Source organism: Ceratina calcarata, unplaced genomic scaffold, assembly GCF_001652005.2.
Source record: "Ceratina calcarata isolate Rehan_Ccalc_2016 unplaced genomic scaffold, ASM165200v1 scaffold8, whole genome shotgun sequence".
NCBI classification, from domain to species: domain Eukaryota; kingdom Metazoa; phylum Arthropoda; class Insecta; order Hymenoptera; family Apidae; genus Ceratina; species Ceratina calcarata.
In genome coordinates this window covers 648036-667424 of record NW_017179316.1, presented here as the reverse complement: position 1 = coordinate 667424, position 19389 = coordinate 648036, and the positions used below count along the sequence as shown (strand labels likewise).

At 41.6% G+C, this 19389-nt stretch overlaps 3 protein-coding genes across 9 annotated transcripts; 2 read left to right on the top strand and 1 right to left on the bottom strand.

Moving 5' to 3' along the window:
- Positions 1-992: 992 nt before the first annotated feature.
- On the top strand, positions 993-5036 carry Rox8 (TIA1 cytotoxic granule associated RNA binding protein Rox8). Its single transcript, XM_018034586.2, has 3 exons — positions 993-2073; positions 2236-2532; positions 2633-5036. The coding sequence occupies exons 1-3, from the start codon at positions 1486-1488 to the stop codon at positions 2924-2926; spliced, it is 1179 nt and encodes a 392-aa protein (XP_017890075.1). The 5' UTR covers positions 993-1485; the 3' UTR covers positions 2927-5036.
- Positions 5037-5510: 474 nt separating this feature from the next.
- Positions 5511-13274, bottom strand: spas (spastin). Of its 5 annotated transcripts, none has more exons than XM_018034584.2 (8): positions 13073-13274; positions 11804-12056; positions 11539-11709; positions 10719-10982; positions 9613-9965; positions 9199-9530; positions 8817-9127; positions 5511-8649 (listed from the first exon to the last, which is right to left on the bottom strand). In XM_018034584.2, exons 2-8 carry the CDS (start codon positions 11931-11933, stop codon positions 8486-8488), a joined length of 1725 nt encoding a protein of 574 aa, XP_017890073.1. In that variant the 5' UTR covers positions 11934-12056; positions 13073-13274; the 3' UTR covers positions 5511-8485. The 5 variants fall into 5 exon arrangements, with proteins under 5 accessions (XP_017890073.1, XP_026674297.1, XP_017890072.1 ...); XM_026818496.1 differs by lacking the exon at positions 13073-13274 and adding an exon at positions 12806-13066; XM_018034583.2 differs by lacking the exon at positions 13073-13274 and adding an exon at positions 12167-12245.
- Positions 13275-13328: 54 nt separating this feature from the next.
- Prp39 (pre-mRNA processing factor 39) lies at positions 13329-19364 on the top strand. Of its 3 annotated transcripts, none has more exons than XR_003389899.1 (13): positions 13329-13458; positions 13697-13824; positions 13904-14134; positions 14220-14862; positions 14943-15196; positions 15288-15413; positions 16198-16346; positions 16433-16838; positions 16911-17075; positions 17156-17542; positions 17616-17902; positions 17983-18654; positions 18758-19364. XR_003389899.1 is itself a non-coding variant. In XM_026818495.1 (13 exons), the coding sequence occupies exons 1-13, from the start codon at positions 13410-13412 to the stop codon at positions 18275-18277; spliced, it is 3033 nt and encodes a 1010-aa protein (XP_026674296.1). In that variant the 5' UTR covers positions 13329-13409; the 3' UTR covers positions 18278-19364. The 3 variants fall into 3 exon arrangements, 2 of the variants coding, with proteins under 2 accessions (XP_026674296.1, XP_026674295.1); XM_026818495.1 differs by having other exon boundaries at positions 14220-14460; positions 14548-14862; positions 17983-19364; XM_026818494.1 differs by having other exon boundaries at positions 17983-19364.
- The last annotated feature ends 25 nt before the right edge of the window (positions 19365-19389 follow it).

Genomic DNA, 19389 nt, shown 5'->3' with positions numbered 1-19389 from the left:
ATACTTAACTAATTAAATATCGAAATTAGAAGAAAAGTGCACTATTTTTAATGATAGGAAATGCGTTTTTCTAAGGTACATAAACTTTTGGAATTGACTGTATAGCCAATACATCCTTAACAAGCACGGCAAAAGTTTTACTGAGTCGACTTAGAAAGAAATGTGCAATATCGAAGATAAACGTTCTATGCATTTCAATAGCAACGAGAATCGGTTCGATGCAATGTAGTACGAGTGTACGATTAAACATATTAAATGATACGAGTGCGATTTGTATGTGCGTACAGTGAGAGAACGCATTAGTACGTGCGTGAAAGAGTGAAATAATGAGCCAGCTTGTATCGAAGCATTGCGAACAAGTGAGAAATTTATCGCCAGTAATGAACGAAATTTTGTTTATTTAAATGTGGCCATATATTACGATGTATTATTAATTATTTTAACTGAAACATTTGAGATAAGTTACTTGTGTTACGAAGTATCAATGTTAGGAATAATGTGTTCAGCAGACTAATAAAATTTGAATATCACGTTATCGTCAATATAAATTGCATTGGTACATTCACTGTCAAATATGATCGTTTCTAAAATCTTCCTTTACTTTTAGAGATTCACGTTCATTTAAAACGCGTGTAGAAGATTATAATTTGAAATGGCCGCCGGGACGACGCCATTGGACGCGATCATTACGATTACGCTCTTTGATGAAATTAAGAATTACGTTTCTCTCGGCCTTTCTTTGTATTGGAGAACTATATATATGTCATAACAGAGAGGAAATTTCCTCTGTGTATATATATATTAATACATATATATGATATACCAGAGAATGCGTGATTGAGGTATAGTGAGGGAAAAATTCGTGAAGTCTCGTAACTGAAACCTGAGTTCCACTGTTCCACGACGCACGGCGCTGGGTCGAAATTCCTGAAATATCTTTTACACGCTGCGCAAACTGGAGGTATCGCCTGCAATGTATGACGCAGATCTAGTTTTGGGAAGTCCGTACTCTAGCACGTTTCGTAGGCCAGTGATTCACAAGCGTTTTCGCGCTACCTGTTATGAAATCTTCGACGGATGATACAAAAACACGTGTTCTTTGCAATTTAGCCGATAAAGTTTCGCGAGATTCTGGTCGATTCGAAGAGTGTTAGCCGGGTAGGTAAAAGTGGTCGAACAGCAGCGTGAGAAGAAGAGATTTTGAGTAAGTTAATCGTTCGAAACGGTGAGTTTACGCGGATGATCGAAGGGAAAGTAGTGAAGCAGGAGAGCGGCCATTTTATGTTAGTATGACGTAGAGGCTGGGTGTAGCTTCGCGTTCAACCGTCCGTGTTCTTTGGAAGAGGCGAGAAAATCTGAATTCTGATGCTGTGGTCGAGGTAAATGCACGTACCACGCGCCGAACGTGTGAAACGTAAATTAAGCCCGCAGAACGTAAGGAAATTAGTTGAATAAGGAAGGAAAGGGGCCCGCGAAAGAACGAGCATGAGCGAGGAAAGCAATCCACGAACGCTTTATGTGGGAAATCTAGACGCTTCGGTGTCGGAGGAACTATTGTGCGCACTTTTCTCGCAGATAGGTTCCGTGAAGGGATGTAAGATAATAAGGGAACCGGGGAACGATCCATATGCGTTTGTCGAATTTACAAATCATCAATGCGCGGCTACAGCGCTGGCCGCCATGAACAAGAGATCCTTCCTGAATAAGGAAATGAAGGTTAACTGGGCAACGAGCCCTGGAAATCAGCCGAAGTTGGACACGAGTAATCATCATCACATATTTGTCGGCGATCTCTCGCCAGAAATTGAAACGCAAACTTTAAAGGAAGCGTTTGCGCCTTTCGGCGAGATTAGCAATTGTAGAATCGTACGCGATCCACAAACCATGAAAAGTAAAGGGTACGCGTTCGTATCGTTCGTCAAAAAGTCTGAGGCCGAAGCAGCGATAGCGGCTATGAACGGGCAGTGGCTCGGATCAAGAAGCATCAGGACAAATTGGTCGACCAGGAAACCACCGCCACCGAGATCCGAAAGGCCGAGACATTCGAATAATACGAAACCTAATTATGAAGAGGTACGAGGTTCCGAATCATGGTTTATCACACTTATTCGTCTTTCGTGTCTTGCTCTCTCTGTCGAACGTGTTTCGAAACTCGAGTTTTAATTACCTTGTCGATTACAGCCGTGGTCGATCGTATACGTCACATTTAAATTTTCATGTTTTCTTCGTTGACAGGTGTATAACCAAAGTAGTCCGACTAATTGCACGGTATACTGTGGAGGTTTTACAAATGGAATTACGGACGAACTGATAACCAAAACATTTTCCCCTTTTGGTACCATACAAGATATAAGAGTATTTAAGGACAAAGGATATGCTTTCATAAAGTTTACTACTAAAGAAGCAGCGACGCATGCCATAGAGTCGACACATAATACAGAAATTAATGGTAGCATTGTCAAATGCTTCTGGGGAAAGGAGAACGGAGACCCGAACAGTGTGGGCCCTAACGCGAATCACCAAGCTCAACAGGTCATTTGAATGTTCATTGTTCTTTAGTGTTGTTCATTTCTTTGTTTCCCAGTTCGTTCGGTGAAAGATTATTGTACGTTGCTTCTTGTTACGACGACAGGTCACGACGGGAGCTGGTCAGTACGCGTACGGATACGGGCAACAAATGAGCTACTGGTACCCACAGGGATATCCACAAATGCAGGGACAGTTTTTACAGCCTGCTCAGTACTACGGCCAATATTATGGACAACAGGCTCAATATATGAATAGTATGCGAATGCCTGCTCCTGGCACAGGCACATGGCAACCTGCACAAGCGACCGCCGCACCACCGACTGCAACTGCACCGTTGCCACCAGGTCAGCAACCAGCTATGGTAGCATACACCATGCCGCAGTACCCCACGCAATGAAATTGATTAACGATCAGCATCGACTAACTCGTTACACATGATACAGTCGGGGCGTTTGCAAAAGCAAAAAAAAAAGGAAAAAACTGTTCCGTCATATACCTACTCCGCGACAGGTTTATCGGTATTTTGACTGCAACGTCATATGTACAAATTTCTGTTCTACTTCGTTCGAAGTACTAAACGTATACATATATATGAAAAAGAAAATAAGCTCCTAAATTTGGTTGTACCAATATCGACTGATATCAAGTATCTCGGGAGACTACATTGTCAAAAGTTCAAAGTGATATATATATACATATATATATATATATATATACACATACGTGTGTACACTACCAACGTTTAAATATACACACACAGATACAGAAACATTTCCTTTATTTATACGTTTCCCTTGCCAAAACAATAGGAACGTATACATTTGGTAACGAACGCAAGCGCATCTTGCAAATGCTCATTGAAGAAACTGTTAATATCGTAGCAGTCAATCCATCAGTGTAACATAATGACCCTCCTCGAGTACGATTTGTATTTCCGCGGCGTTGAACGAGGTATAATTCTGAACTTAAGACGAAAGGACGAAGAGGAGAAAAAAAAACGAAAAGAAATTGCAGCCCCTCGACGAGCCCTGCATTCGTTGTGCTGCGTAAGGTGTACGTATGTATGCGACCATTGCGTTGTTATATTTTTAATATTTTTGCCACAATTTACCAATCTTTAGTTTACGTCGGATCGTCAATGAACAGAGATAAGGATGTTCATTTATGGTAAAACACAGAGTATGACATTGAACATAGTAATAAGATAGAAAGTATAGGTAGACATGGCGCCTGTGATGTAGCTAGATTTGGATGCATGCTTTAACGTATGCAGGGCCCTTTATTAAAGTAAACTACTATGCGAGTCGATAAACGAGTTGTAAACTTTCCTCGTTTTGTGATATTTATCGTCGGTGGTAAATGTACAAAACATTCATGTAAGGATTTTAAAGAAGATACGCACGGAAGTGTGAAGAGAGAGAACGTGAGAGAGAGAGAGAGAGAGAGAGAGAAAGAGAAAGAGAGAAAGAAGAAGATATGATATTTTATGATGAATTTGACTCCGATCGAATGATACTTTGTTGTAACTCATCTTGCTTGCAGGTGACTCCGCTCCGTCTGTACAAAGAAATAGCGAATCCTGGGTGTAATTATTACGATGTAATTTAAGTATGTAACGATAACGATGAACACTTCCACTACGAGCCGGAGTCACCGACGTTCTATCTTCGTTAACATTGGATTCGTACGAAAGTTGAAGAAGAAAACGTGAAATTCCTTTCTCTTCGATATACTGTAGGCATATTCCATTATTCTATTCTAACGATCAGTGTATCAATTGACAATCATATCTGATATTTTAACGTTATTCCGGTTGTCGCACGGCACGATACTTATACTTTCGTGTCTTCCGATTATAAAATGCAGCTGTGAAATTTGTTGCACGATTTTGACAGAATCTTATTCTTTGATTTCCGATTGAGTTAGCCTTATCGTTCGTTTTTTCCTTTTTTCCCCCATCAGACAGTTGCCGCTTTTGTTCTACTTATTTCTGATTGAAAGTAGTGTTTTTCTTTTTAATGGTACGTCTTAATAAGTCAACGAATCGACGATTTGACAAAAACAAAACAAAAAAAATGAAAAAAATTAGGACGAGTTAGAGTAACTTGAGAACTTATCTATACTTCGCTTCACCACCGACGATAAAAAGCCATAAAGCTTTCGAAACCAATTTGTATAAAGTCAGTACTGAATGTAATAACAGGAGAATCATAAGAGTCGAATATACTTAGCAATGATTAATTGACTGCGACAAGTGATACTGAACTATGGAGAGCCAATTTAAGTGGAAAAAAAAATGAAAACATAAAAGAAACAAGACTCGTCTATGGGTTAATAATAATCGGTGAATCGACGCAAGACGTAAGAAGAAAAAAAGAAGTTACATAAAGAGTAATTTAGGTACAGCGGGGTGGCAGAACCCTCGAAAATGCTTAGGATAATGTTATCTTATAATAAAAACAAATTGTCCTTTGAATGAAAAAGAAGGAATAAATATTTAAAATACACAATATTTTGTATTATTTCATAGCCCGCAGTTGATTAAAGAGTATAAAGTTATGAAATAATAACAAAAGGTGATTTTTTAAATTTATAAGAAGACGTAGTACCTTCGTTTATAACTGATTAAATGTAAAGATAATATAACACGTTTTTTAAGTACATACGAGGTAATTTTTATTTTACAGCCGAATTATACTCTTATGATGATCGTTCACCGTTAACCGAATCTAGCGTCAGCTTTCTGCAAATCATTCCGTCCTTCGATCAGGATATACGATGGGCGAATGATTTGCGTAAAAATCGCTGTTCCGACTGAATGAATATTCAGACAGGCGCAGCGAAACAAAACATTCGAGTACAATGGGTTCATGCTCCATCGAAAGAGAACGAAGTAAACGAACAATTCTATCGCGAATCGACCGACGACGTTAAGTGTAGAAATACGCCGACGTTATAAACGGAAAACGATAACTCGGAGGAATTAGTGAACGACAACAGAGTCGGTTTATTACGTGGAAGGTTCGTAGCATTCCTTTCTCGTTACACGAAATGCGCTAGAATAGTTTGTACTGTACAAATCATTGTTACAAACGATTACATGCGTTCCTCAGTTTTCTTTCTCAAGCAATCACACACACCAGCAAGATACGTGAACAGAGATCGTCTCGTATCTCTGTACTCTGTACAACACAGGTGACTACATATGTATAACTATTCAGTTCCACATTTGAAAGATACGATTTAATTGTACGACGTCACCGAGTAAGATCAACGTTAATTAAACGTGTGTATCTGTTATTTTCTGTCAGCGGAGAGAACGCTACGATATAATGTTATTAAAAAGGCAACTGTTCAACGAAAATCTTCAGTTTGCGATCTACAATCGTCGTCTAAATTTGTCGAACGTACTTTCCCTTAGACGATTTATAATACTGTTGGAAATTATTATAAGTAGTAGGTGAAAACGTCCACTGCTACGAAGATGAACGTAGTTCATCGAAATGAAACTGAGTTTTACAAATCTGTTACGATTTATTAAATAAATCACGACTTATTCTACTAGCGGTCGTTATCATTTTAGAAAACGTGCATATAAAAAGAGCATATATCGTGAGTGATATGAATCTCTTTTAAAGTTAACGTTACGCGAGATCGACGCTCGAACATTTGCAACGTCCAGAGAAGGAAGATCGTTGGAGGTTCATTACAATTACAGAGTAATTACGTCGAGAGAACTTAACTTATGCAGACGTTTCATTAACGACCCATCCACGTCTCATTACCATTGAGTAGCAACAATTAACATTAGCGTTATTATTTCGCTTATAATATTCTCAGAGAGTCTCTGTTACAAGTCATTATAAAAGTAGCAAAATAACTTAATCGAGGCTGAGCGTGTTTTTCAATATGGAAGGCCAGGGTTTTAAACATGTGTATACCCATACGTTGATAACAGTCTGTGTCGTGCAAGATCGTCGAAAAAAATTCAGTTAACGAGTAGTTTCTCCTGAAGCGTGCAAGAGATCATTTGACGCAAACGAATTTCGCGTGAGGCGAGAGCATAAAGATTCGTGGAGAACAGCAATGAGTAAAACTTAATTATGGTTGGCACTAAATTCTTGCAACGTAAACGATATTCACCTAAACGCCGGTCGATAATTCATCTAGTTCTATCAAATCAATCGGCTAAACTTAATACGATCGTTTACATTGTAATGATGCAAAGTCTAGAACTGAGAACTTATTTGGCATCATTGTTTGTAGCTCGACAGAAAGAAGCGCGTGACATTGCGCGTTTGGGAACGCTATTACTCTTTACTACTACCATTATGTTATATTAATAATTGTAACCGATGTTAGAGATTCTAACAAGTGGAACGAGCAACGTTCCTCTCATCGAATCGCGTGTTGAAAGTGAGACGTATACCTCACATAGATGCTGCGTACATAGGTGCAATTACTATCACCTTCGACCGCTATGAACCGTCGGTCACATCGGACAAGCTTTGAACTCGTTGCATTGTCGTCATTGAAAATAAATTTTTAACGCGTTACAACGTGCAGCAATTAATTATATTTCCCCGGTTCTCTTTCGCGTCGACGAACGAACTCGGGGGATTTGTAATTCTAACATAAAACAATATTGACTAACATCGACGCTCTTATCGTTATACCCTTGCAACGAACGCGTTTCTTTTTTACGTTTAATCAGCGATTATATCGTATAAGCACAATCACATTTTATTTGAGCATTTTAAGCGATAGATAAATATCAAAAGGTTTCATTGTACGCAACACGATATTTGCAATATACTTTTATCGTAACGTTATTCTCTCTTCTTCTTTATCTATAACTATAACGGACATTTTTCATTTCGCGGAGTTCGAATGTACTCGCAATTCGTTGTCTCATAGAAATCTCATAAAATCAAGGAATCGATTCATTACATGCCCACCTCCGTCGTTAACTACAGTTTAATCGCATCGCTTTGTTTCAACGATAATTAACCGAATATCACTAAACGCAACAAGGATGATGATTGCAATGCTTTTTCCAAGTACGTTGACGCATTCCACGCAGTACGTCTATTTAAAGAATTCGCGTCCCTCCGACTTTTAGCACGTGCTCGTACAAGATCTACAGATTCTTGTCCCTTCTTTTTATGCTCAGTTTCGCTGAACGCGACTACAGCAATAGTTAATTTGTTCATACCCGATTACGTTAATTATTTTATTATCTGACTGGACGTGTGCTGTTTCGTGTGCAAATGCAGTCTTCCCTAACTAAAATCGTTCGATTTAATTGTGCTCGAGCAATGATTAAACATATACGTTATTCCCTTCGACGTACAGTGTACGTTACAATTGTTAACTACGCGCGTGTTCCTTCTTGTTGCAGCTTAGACTAGTTTCAACTGTGATGACACGTTTAGACAACAGTACAAAATAAATTAACGACTTAATCAAATTAAAATTGACAGTTACTCCTATGTACGAAACGAATAAATAGAAAACTACATGGACCGTGCAACTACGAACACCAGAATTCTAACTATCAACATCGTTAAATTAGAACTTACGTAAATCTATGATACCTGATTACTGGATGGAGTATGGAATGTGTTATATATATATCATTCTTTAGTATAAAGCTATTAATGTCACAGCGTTTCAATGCTGTAAGACGATTTTAAAAAACATTATTTAGCGAGAGTGCCTTTTGCAATGTCATAACATTTTCTCTTTTTCTTTTTCGTGTATAGATGTTGTCGTTTGTAAAGTGGATTAGAAAATGTAAAAGCTGCTAAATATGTACACTCTTTAATAATTAATATCGCAGAAGATCGTTCTTGTAGCGTGTTCCATCGTTACGTCTTCGTTCACTGATCGCATCAAATATCTTTGTTAGCGTAGATCGCATACCTCGAGGCTCGTACTTCGATCGACTTAATGATCATAGACTTACGTCGCCGTATTCGAAGCTCCACTTCTCGTAAGCGGCTAGACTCGCGGGCGATACCGATCTGCGTATTCTTTTAAGCGAATCACGAAAGTCTTGCATCGTTATGTTGCGCACAGAATTAAGATCCAGTTCCTTCACTTGATCTAGATTCAGTTCTACACAATGTTAATACATCATTTTTATAAATCCTCTTATTAAGAATTTATGATACGATTCATGTTTATTAAATTGGCTGGCCTCGATTTTTGTGTCCAGCCACTAGATCTCGAGTGAGCGTAAAAGGAAAGGGTATAATTAAAGACAGCTAGAAAGTTTCATTTACCTCTGATAGGACCGAGAGCCGCGTCTTTCGCTAGACCCGTCAAATCGCTTCCCGAATATCCCTCGGTCAGAACTGCCATTTCGTTCAGTTCGATCGTTGTCAACGGGTCATTGTGTTTAGCTAGAAGCCGTTTGAGTAACGTGATCCTTGTTCGCAAATCTGGCAACGTAACGTATACTCGTTTCGTGAATCTCCTCAAAGCGGCTTCGTCCAATTCTTGAGGCCTGTTAGTAGCAGCCATGACTAGCACCCTCTCCTCTGGATTGCACGGCAAACCATCGAATTCGACCAAGAATTCTGTTTTCAATCGCCTGTACGGTAATCCCGAGTTACACACGTGGTAATGGTATCGCGCGCTAATGACAAGTTCAAACAGATTTACCTCGAGGCTTCGTGTTCGTTATCTCTACGTTCGCTCAACAGTGAATCTACTTCGTCGATAAAGATCACAGACGGCTGTAGTTCCCGCGCTATGCCGAAAAGAGCTCGTACCAGTTTCTCTCCTTCCCCCACGTACTTCGACGTGAGACTAGCAGCGGATATCGAGAAGAACGTGGCATTGCACTGAGTAGCCACGGCGCGAGCGAGTAATGTCTTCCCGTTCCCCGGCGGACCGAACAGTAGTAACCCTCTCGCAGGCGTCCTTAAGCCAGTGAACAATTCTGGTCTTAACGATGGCAAAATGACCATTTCCTGCAGTGCCTGTTTCGCGGTCTGTTTCGTTAAGAAATACAGGATGTAAGTTTGCGTCTGTTACCAGTTCTTCCGTCCACGCGTAATTGAAATGTCTACGAACGTCTTGCCCAGCGATATCCTCCCAGTGCACGGCTGTTCCTCCTTCTAAAATTTCGTCCAAGATAACTTGCGCGAGCTTCGGATCTATACCCTTTAGGATCGGTGCTTTCCGCGTTGGCGTTCCTCTGTTACTGTTCGACGCGGTAGGGGTTCCTGGTCTTCTGATAGGCGAACCATTTCCAGGTACGGACAATTGTCTCTTCACCGACGGTGGTGTGGACGATGGTTTTATGGGGGTGACTCGGTGGCAAGGTTGAACCGACGTCGAACGACCCATGCTACGCGGTAACGTTTGACTCTTGCTGATCGCTGTACCCATTCGTTTTCCAGGAACGGATAATTTTCTCCCCGATGCTACGAGAACATAAAGTGCGTAAGACGAGTCGGTCGCAATGCATAGGAGTCCAAACGCAAAGCGATTAGTATCGTTAGACAGAAACTCTTCTCAAATCTATGCAAAGAATAAGATACAAGACAAACGTTTCGCAATGAACGATACAATTGTTAACGTAAGTTAATTGCAAAAGAATCGTAGTATACAATATGCATGTGACGTGTGCGAAACGTATCGTTCTAATGATAAGTAATACACGTATATTTTAAGAGAAAGCTTTACATGGACATCAAAACTCTGCGACGAACTTAAACTCCGAACATCAATAATGTAATAATAAAAAGGGCACATTTCTTTTCGGGAGACGAATGCGAGGGACATCTTTATAAATTATTTAACATATTCTTCGAATAACGAAATTCTTCAGTCTCATGCACATCCCTTCTCTCTCGATTCATTCGATGTCTCATGCATATTTATATATGTTTTTCTCTCGTATACGTATACGTACACTGCTCTACTCTGTTCTCGAATTGCTCAATCTAAGTGAACTACGTTGCGTACTACGTATAAAAAAATGGCACCGATCGTAAGGATCGGTGTGACAACATGTCTACGTCTACTACTTGTTGCGATACAACGGTAAGTAATCAGCTGATGCAGTTGTGCGTAACGTTAACAATGGAAAAGAAGAAAAGATTTTTAGGGAAGCAATTAAGAAACGCTTGCTCGAAGTCAATATTGTAAGCCGTTAAACTTCAGACGAACAGTACCTTCGGAATGGGCAGAATAATTTTTTGGAGAGCGTGGCCTTAACTTGGGAATTTGGGTGCATGTATTCTGCCCTACGTTCACTGTTTGTGTACTGTTTGTGTTTTTAGTGTTGTGATTTGTATTCAAAGGAGACCGAGTCGTTTGTAACGTGTGCATGTTACGTCGGGCCCTCAGATTCTTGCCCGGATGTTCGTTGTCCATTTTACTTCCAGATGTACGATATTCATCGGAGATATCCAGTTTTTTCAGCTCACACACACTCACTACAAAAAGGAAAAACATTCTCTGCCATGCTGCAGTAGGCTGAATAGCTAAGTACAGATTCGATCTTCGATCAATTGTCTCGACGCTCTCTCTCGGATTCGTAAACTATTTGACTAGTTAATTAAGACTCGAAACGAATGCGCGTACGGCTGCTATACGAAGTTCGACTACCAGTTTGTACGTGTAATAAAGATCTGCGTCGTTCGTTAAGAAATGAAAAAGAAAGGAAACGTATTGTGCCAAAAGTAAAACCATTGAAAGAAAGGGATAAACGCGCGCATGCATACACGTACAGATACGCTCCGTCATGAATACACGCGCCCACGCACGCACACACACACGCGTGAACATTGTAGAACAATTAACACATGAACATGCTAAAATACATTGACATCGCGTCACTCCTTAAGCTGCACCATAAACTGTACGAGAGAAAAATTCATAATGACGAGTGCGACTGATAAGTAACTAATTGTAACTGCATTAATGTGGCTGACTTGGAACAGCTTAAGAAACGTATGTTCTATGTACAGCTCGGGATATCGATTTACGTACCAAGGAAGTCGAGCCTGTCCTTTGCCATAGCCAAATTCGTGCGCATTTTATCGTGAAGTCTTTGTGCATGTTCCCATACTTCCCCACGGCCACCGTTGCATTCGATGGCGATCCCTTTTTCCAACTCGCCGATTCCCTTCTTGTAAAGTTCAATTGCCATTTCCTTCTGACCTGATAAAAGCGTGGAGTAACGAGCATTAGAGAGGACCGATTGCACGGTGGAATAGGTCATTCTTACGCCGTGTACAGTATGTCGACGTCGTACCTTCATTGTCCTCGTCAATCTTCAGTGCCTTACTGATGAATTCGAACGCTCTACGATGATGATGCTTCTGTTTAGCAAGTAAAGGATCTCCTGGGCCAGGGCCGATGGATCTTCTAGGTACTTGCGACATCCCGTCGTTCTCTGTCTGCCCGGTCGCAGTTAAATTGTTATTCGTCAAACTGTCGCCCGACTTCTGGCCAACTACGACCTCCAGCTGGCAGGTCTGCTTGTAAGCTTGTCTCCGCTGGATCAGCTGAGACGTGGATGTGTACAAATACTTAAACACCACGTACAACTGATAGAGAAGCGTTCTCAGAACATTGAAAAGCACTATCAAAGGGTATGAAACAATATAGAGATTACGTTTGTGTACCGACGGCTGAGGGGCGTCGAGAAAGCGGTGGCTATGATGGTAATGATTGTGATGATGATTACTGCAGTTGATGGTGGTTATCGTTTTATCGCTATTCTCATTCTTCGTCACGCAAAGCTTTTTCGGCGACTTGGTGCCGTACTTTCGTATTGGACGCCCGCCATCGCTGTAAGACATTTCCTATCGGAGATCTTTGAATTCGTACGGTACGCGGTACACTCTTTATCGACAAATAGAAGCCGAGTCGAACATTCTGACATTCCCAAAACGTGTTACACGTAGATAATCGACGAACGACTTTTGAATTGTCTTATATCGTTTTGTTCGTAAACATGTTTCGTTTTTGCTTGGAGGTGCGTCGCGTGTTTCCAGTGTTTCGATCGTTTTCAGTTTTCACTGACAAACAGGAGCGACAGGCGAGAATGAAGCAAGACGAGAACGACAGGATTCGGAATTCCGTGATGTTACGAATCGATGAGTCTCGAGCGAATCAGCGAGGTTCGCGTTCTTCTTCACCATTGCTTGTTTCGGTGCGCGTTCAACACGGAACATCGATGAACAACAATGAATTTACAAACATCGACGAGCGCTGCCTTTTACAAAATCGTGTATACAAAATATGTACATACATACACACATGAAGACAGAGACATACTCGTTCTACGTGCACCTTGCCATTTACTTCGTCTAACATGTATGCATCGAGGAGATATATGTATATATCTATACCTATCAGTCAGTGCAGTCGACACGAAATAGATTACTTCAACAATGCACTTGCGCTCTTGCGTCGTGTGGACGTGCACATGCGTATATTTAGATGTCTGCGTTGTATACTGTTGTCAACGTGGTACTTTCAAATTCGATAAACATATATTGATACTTTGTTCACTCACCTTTTTGGAAAATTGCCGAAATCTTGTCCAGCGAGCAACGTTTATACGATGCAGTTGTTGTGCATCGGATAAAATTGACGCAGCTCTTGCAACGGTGGCGGATGCTTTTGAAATAGCAGTATCAAATTGTATTTAGAGGCAGCATGCCGTTATTCCGCAGCACGATAATTGAATTGTTATAAAATCAAACCGAACAATGAACTGGCATCTGCCTTTTATCGGTCGTGGCACGTGACTGAAGTACGAGAGTCTCGTATAGAGGTCCTCTCGTATCGTCGGGCCGCCATTTTCTTTGTCAGTTCTGCGTTTTACATTCCAGAGATTGCATCGAGGCAAAATGTCGTCCGCAAGTGGTGACGAAAGCGAGATTACTTTAAATGAACCTGGTAAGCTGATTATATTCTTGAATGAAACCGCGTTTAATGCGCCGCGGTGTCGCGTCTCGGTTCGCGTACGTACGCATTTACGCGGGGCGAAACAAAAATGTGAATACACCCGGCGGGCGGATCACAGGGATGTGCAAACCGCCATTAAACGAATGGCGTCTCACACACGCATATAATGTGTAAATAGTCGAGTTAAATTTTCGTGATCACGTTTCGGAGTTCGTCGTTCTTGTTTCAGTACGCCGCTCGACGAGGTCCACCCGTGCACGTAAAACTGCCGTAGTGGCCAAGAAATCTCCCGTCAAGAAGCTTCTGGCAAGGGCGACACATTCCCCGAAAAAAGTTCCAGAGCTCGAGGAAGTCGAGGTAGGTATATCCTGATAATTTTACAGATGATTCCAGAAATGGTTGTGTCGTATAATTGTCGTCGTGCTGCGTGTTACAGGAGGAACCAGTCCTGCAGGAGGAAGTGGTTATGGAGAGCATACCAGAGAATGGTGTGCAAAGATTTGGTAACATTATCATTGAACAGCCGGGCGAGGACGATGGGTCTATGTTACGCTTAGAATTAGAAGACTCCAGCGACGCGACTGTTCATGAAATCAATATGAACCAAAGCGTGGAAATAGCAGTTCAAGAGAGTGTACCTGATTTAGAGGCGTCTGCCTCTCAGATTGTGAGTGCCTGCTCTGAACAACAATCGAGTAAAGAAGTTAAGTTTGAAAGAAGTCACGTTACGTTCTGTATCATTGTTTTCACAGGATCATGCCAACGTGGTGTCCGATGCTATGATCGTAGAGGAAAGTAGTATGGACAAAGTCGATATGTTGAATGCACACGAACGAATGGACGTGGATGGACAAGATGTCTCCAACGATGGAACGAATCAGCGCGTGTTGATCGATTTTCAAGAAGTGATTAACGACGGTGGGGAGGCGATGACCCAAGGGTCGGAAATCCTGGAGACAGAGGAAGTTGAATCGGAGACCGTGATCGACGAAGGTACTGGAATTGAAACCGTGGTGGTAGATCGAGGAGAGATGTCAGAAAGTATGAAAAGAGTTACACGAAGAATTGTGACTGACACAGACACGGTGCAAACGAGAGAAGGAATGGAGATGACGGAGGGCGATTTGGAATGCTCGCCTGAGAACTCGGTGAAGAAAACTGAGCCCGACACGGAAGCTGTGTCGGAGGATGAATTGCCTACTGAAGCTGCAGCGAAGGAACCCGAGACGGAAGCGGTGTCCGACGAAGAGTTGCCAGCAGCGGCTCCTGCGGATTTGGGGGAGACCGAATCAGTTTCCGAGGACGAACTACCGTTAGACAGCGAGAAGAAGAAGAAAGGCGGAGCGAAGGGGCTGGGCAAAATTCCCGGGAAGAAGAGTAAAACTGAGGGCACGAGTAAGTGGGAAGAAATGAAAGTTTTCACAAGGTATTCTACTCGATAATCGTTTACATCGCGCGATGTTCGCTGTTTACAGATAAACGTAAATTGAACGCGGAGGGAGAATACGATCCTAGTTCCCCGACGTCTGAAAATAACGACGAAACACCGGCTAAGAAAGTCGCGCTTCTCTTAACCGAGACGGACGCCAGTGACGCTAAACAAGAAGCTAAACCGGCGTCGCCAAAGAAGAAGACATTGCCGGAGTTGGAAAAGTACTGGAAAGCCGTCAACGAAGATCCATCGGACTTCACGGGATGGACGTACCTCCTCCAATACGTCGATCAAGAGGTGAGTGAGTCGAAAAACGAGATGACTGAACGTCTTTGAAACGTGTGGGCGGCGTGACACCACTCTTTATCATCTACTTTTTATCACCCAGAGTGACGCCGAAGCTGCGCGCGAGGCTTATACCAAATTTTTGGAGCGTTATCCATATTGCTACGGTTACTGGAGAAAGTTCGCCGATTACGAGAAGAAGAAGGGGAACCCCGAAAATGTCCAAAGGGTGAGTCACTCCTTTAGCATTTTCATTAGGTCTACTTCTCATTATGATATCATTTAATTAACGCAATCTAATGAAAATAGCTCGAGTTAGGAAGACGCGTGGGCAGTGTGCACGCACGTAAATATGGTTTTCCCTTCCAACAGCCTAGCACGTCTTGCGGCACCTATACGACTCTCTCCGTTTACCAAACAGCTAGTTACTTAATTATTCTGCGATATATACGATATTATTGCGATTATTACTGTTTTACTTATAATCGTTGTATCGATATCTCTACGTGCGATACGTAAGTCAAGCGAAGGCTAGTTGTTCTCATTTTGCGATTTATTACCGTGCAATCGATTGTGTGTATTATTTACTTGTAAGCATTTGTACACATAGCTTACTACTGAAAAGTATTGTAAACTTAAGCATAAGATGCGGTACCTTACTTAATGTAAGTAAGATTGGGTTGGGTGTTAAATCAAAGTCAGAAACAAAGACTTAGGACGTGAACATGCCAGAGGGGGAGCAAGAAAATGTGGCGGAAGAGACAGAGGCACCCAGATCGGAACACTCCTTGACTCTAAGGTGAATGCACAATGCTCTGCAATCTCTGTGTTAATTAAATCTCTTTATTTACAGTACGCGTACGATCTGTGAGTATACGTTGCTAAAAAAAAAACCGTAACGCTTATCGAGAGCTAAAAAACAAAACAAAAGAACGAAATAGGTATAAGTCTACCCACACCAGCCCAATCGCTTGTAAATTGTCCTAAAATGTGATTGCAAACCGTTACTACAGGTATTCGACCAGGGCTTGAAAGCTATTTCGCTCAGTGTCGATCTTTGGCTTCATTACATCAACCATTGCAAAACTGTTTATGAAAAGGACGAAGAGAAACTTCGGGAACAATACGAAAGAGCGATCCAGGCGTGTGGTCTTGAATTCAGGTTCGGATCGATTTGCTTCTTTTAATGCGTCTCGTATCTCGTACTCGAATCGAATTAAAACGTGTCGCGTTTCGATCTGTTTTTAGATCCGATCGTCTCTGGGAAAGCTACGTAAAGTGGGAATTGGAAGGCAAACGTCTGAGCAGAGTGACAGCCTTGTACGACCGTTTACTGTGTACACCTACGCTCGGTTATATTTCACATTTCGATGCGTTTCAAGAGTTCGTTTCCTCAAACTTACCGAATCGTATTTTAAATGTTGACGATTTTCTTGCGTTACGTGCTGAGGTGAAAGCACTTTTGAAATCGGATGACAATACTTCTACTTCAGCAGCGGACGATGCACCGCCCGGAGAAGAACCGCCCCCACACGAACTTCCGCCAACCGACGAAGAAACCCGCGCCCTTAGGGAAAAGATTATTAGTAGCAGGCGCAAAATGCACAAAGCAAACATTAACGCGGTTGCTGCGAGATGGTCGTACGAGGAGGGTGTAAGTATCCGCGGATAGTTCGCCGTTGCGATTCTTCGTTTATCGTTCACCGTACGATCGTTGTCCATACAGATTAAGAGGCCGTATTTCCACGTGAAACCGTTGGAGCGATGTCAGTTGAAAAATTGGAAAGAATACTTGGATTTCGAGATCGAACAAAAAGATCAGAACCGAATAATTATATTATTCGAAAGGTGTCTGATAGCGTGCGCTCTCTACGATGAATTCTGGATGAGAGTAAGTCTCGTTTGTCCCCGGTTAATGAACGTCTCTACGCCGAATATCGTGTTAACACTGTACAATTGTTACTTTTATAGTTCGTTCGTTATTTGGAATCGCTGAAGGGTGACAACGTGGACAAAATAAGAGACGTATATACCAGAGCTTGCATGATACATCATCCGAAGAAGCCAAATTTACATCTACAGTGGGCAACGTTCGAAGAGGGTCAGGGCAATTTTGAGAAAGCGGCGACCATATTGGAGAACATTGATAGTGTGATACCGAACATGTTACAAGTAGCCTATCGAAGAATAAACTTGGAACGTAGGAGAGGCGATTTAGATAAAGCTTGTACATTGTATGAAAATTATATTACCAATAGTAAGAATAGAGCTATCGCGAATAACATCGTAGTAAAGTACGCCCGTTTTTTATGTAAAGTGAAGAATGATGTGGACAAAGCGATTAAAGTGCTGCTGAAGGTATGGTCCCGCCGATCCTTATTACGTTACGATTTCATCGATCTCGTTGTAAATATTTTTCTACTGTCTTCAGGCCACGGAGAAAGACAAAGATAATCCGAGGCTTTATCTGCAATTGATCGACTTGGGTATGCAACGAACCCCTGTCGATACCCAGGAAATCGTGGGATACATGGACATGTTCATCGAGCGTGAGCACGCCGATCTCGAGCAGAGAGTGCTGTTCGCACAGCGTAAAGTAGAGTTCCTCGAAGACTTCAGCCCGGACATACGACAAGTGTTGAAGGCGCATGAACAATTCCAGAAGTGCATCAAGCAAGCGAAGGAACGAAAGAAAACGAAAAACGATGACGCCAAAATGTGAGTATCGTCTTCAGAAAAATTTTTACGAGCTGCCCGTCGGACGCTTAACTGGATGGCACGCGTTTTATGTTCGACAGAGACACTTCTCCCCCGAAGAAAGTTAAAACCGATCAATCGAGCGTTCCGCCTCCGCCGTCCGTGAGTTCACAGTCGTCGTATCAGTACAGCAGCGGCCCGAGCGGACCTTATCAATCTCAGCAGCAATTTCAAAGCGGTCAGTATGGCGGTCAAGGTGGATATCAGCAAGGCTATCAACAGTATCCGCCTCCGTCCGATCCCAACTATGCCAATTATCAGAATTGGCAGTACGGGCAGGGTGGACCGCAAGCGTACGGACCGTACAATCAGTGGGGATCTTACAATTACTATTAGTGGACGATACGAAGTTTCCCTTCTATCAGCTTTCGTTGCGTTGCTGTATCTATTGTACATTTTATAATCTTTATTTTTTCGTCTAAGGATAACCGAAAAAGAAACAGAAAAGAAACAAAATTGTTCAAAGTTCCAATGACACATCAGTGACCTGACACGTATAGTAATAATCCACACGTCTTACTGATGTTCACTTTCGAAACGAACGAACGAACAAACAAACGGTCTTACACACGAAGTTCTTAATCGAATGCAACACGGTGCAGGAAACACGAAAGAATCTTCGATCAACGCCGAGTAACAGTTACTACTTGACTACAGTCGCGACACGACACGACACATAATTGATAAAAATTGCCATACAGTGTGAAAGCAAGGTAGTACTTTACGTCAAATATTTTTCAACTACTCTGTCTGCATCGTTGAACTTCTAATTCTATTTTAATTTTATTCCGTGACGTTTCGTTGTTTCTTCAACAGGAATCTAGCAGTTCACGAACGTTGCCTACGATTTGCGATAAGTATTGTTTTCGCGTACTTAGCCTAGGACGTTATGGTCTTTTTTCTGGTCTGCCGATGTGCGTTGTACGTATTGTTTACGAAAGAAAATATGTAAAGACAGTACGTAGCCGCCCTTCGTGAGGCGCTCATGGAATGAACACTGTTAACGTTTGTCAGCCAACTTTTACGATATGAATTACTTGAGGAACAGACATTAACTTTGTATGACTTGCGTTCTGTTACAAGGATTAGGCTCGTTTAGGTATTTTACTTTTGAATTGCAAGTGCACATTGTTTTGTACGTTGGAATTTTGCATTTGTAAGTAAAATTGGAACACTCTGTCGTGCGTATAGAAGTCACATACATTAAAATGGAATTGATCAAAAGATTTTACTGTATGTGAGATTTTATAATATGCAATAAACAAAAATTTGTATAAACAGATCTGACAGGCACGGAGCAATGCTTGTATTGATTTAGAATTCAATGTGTATTTGTCATTGTCGAAAAGAGAAATATCAGTTTTATTTCAGTCGGAATCGACGTTCGAATTCATTTGCCGATTAAATTAATGGCTTTAAACGATGTTGCTTAGATCGTCTGTATGTAC

What these genes read in the sequence shown, in the direction of transcription:
- spas (XM_018034579.2), bottom strand. Translation starts at nt 12,353, where the DNA reads ATGTCTTACAGCGATGGCGGGCGTCCAATACGAAAGTACGGCACCAAG. An exon ending in GGACAGGCTCGACTTCCTTG is followed by an intron (nt 10,983 to 11,538) that starts GTACGTAAATCG and finishes TCCTTTTTGTAG; the next exon opens with TGAGTGTGTGTGAGCTGAAA. An exon ending in AACGAACACGAAGCCTCGAG is followed by an intron (nt 9,128 to 9,198) that starts GTAAATCTGTTT and finishes ATTACCGTACAG; the next exon opens with GCGATTGAAAACAGAATTCT.
- Rox8 (XM_018034586.2), top strand. Translation starts at nt 1,486, where the DNA reads ATGAGCGAGGAAAGCAATCCACGAACGCTTTATGTGGGAAATCTAGAC. An exon ending in CGAAACCTAATTATGAAGAG is followed by an intron (nt 2,074 to 2,235) that starts GTACGAGGTTCC and finishes CTTCGTTGACAG; the next exon opens with GTGTATAACCAAAGTAGTCC. An exon ending in CGAATCACCAAGCTCAACAG is followed by an intron (nt 2,533 to 2,632) that starts GTCATTTGAATG and finishes TTACGACGACAG; the next exon opens with GTCACGACGGGAGCTGGTCA.
- Prp39 (XM_026818494.1), top strand. Translation starts at nt 13,410, where the DNA reads ATGTCGTCCGCAAGTGGTGACGAAAGCGAGATTACTTTAAATGAACCT. An exon ending in GATTACTTTAAATGAACCTG is followed by an intron (nt 13,459 to 13,696) that starts GTAAGCTGATTA and finishes TTCTTGTTTCAG; the next exon opens with TACGCCGCTCGACGAGGTCC. An exon ending in TCCAATACGTCGATCAAGAG is followed by an intron (nt 15,197 to 15,287) that starts GTGAGTGAGTCG and finishes TTTATCACCCAG; the next exon opens with AGTGACGCCGAAGCTGCGCG.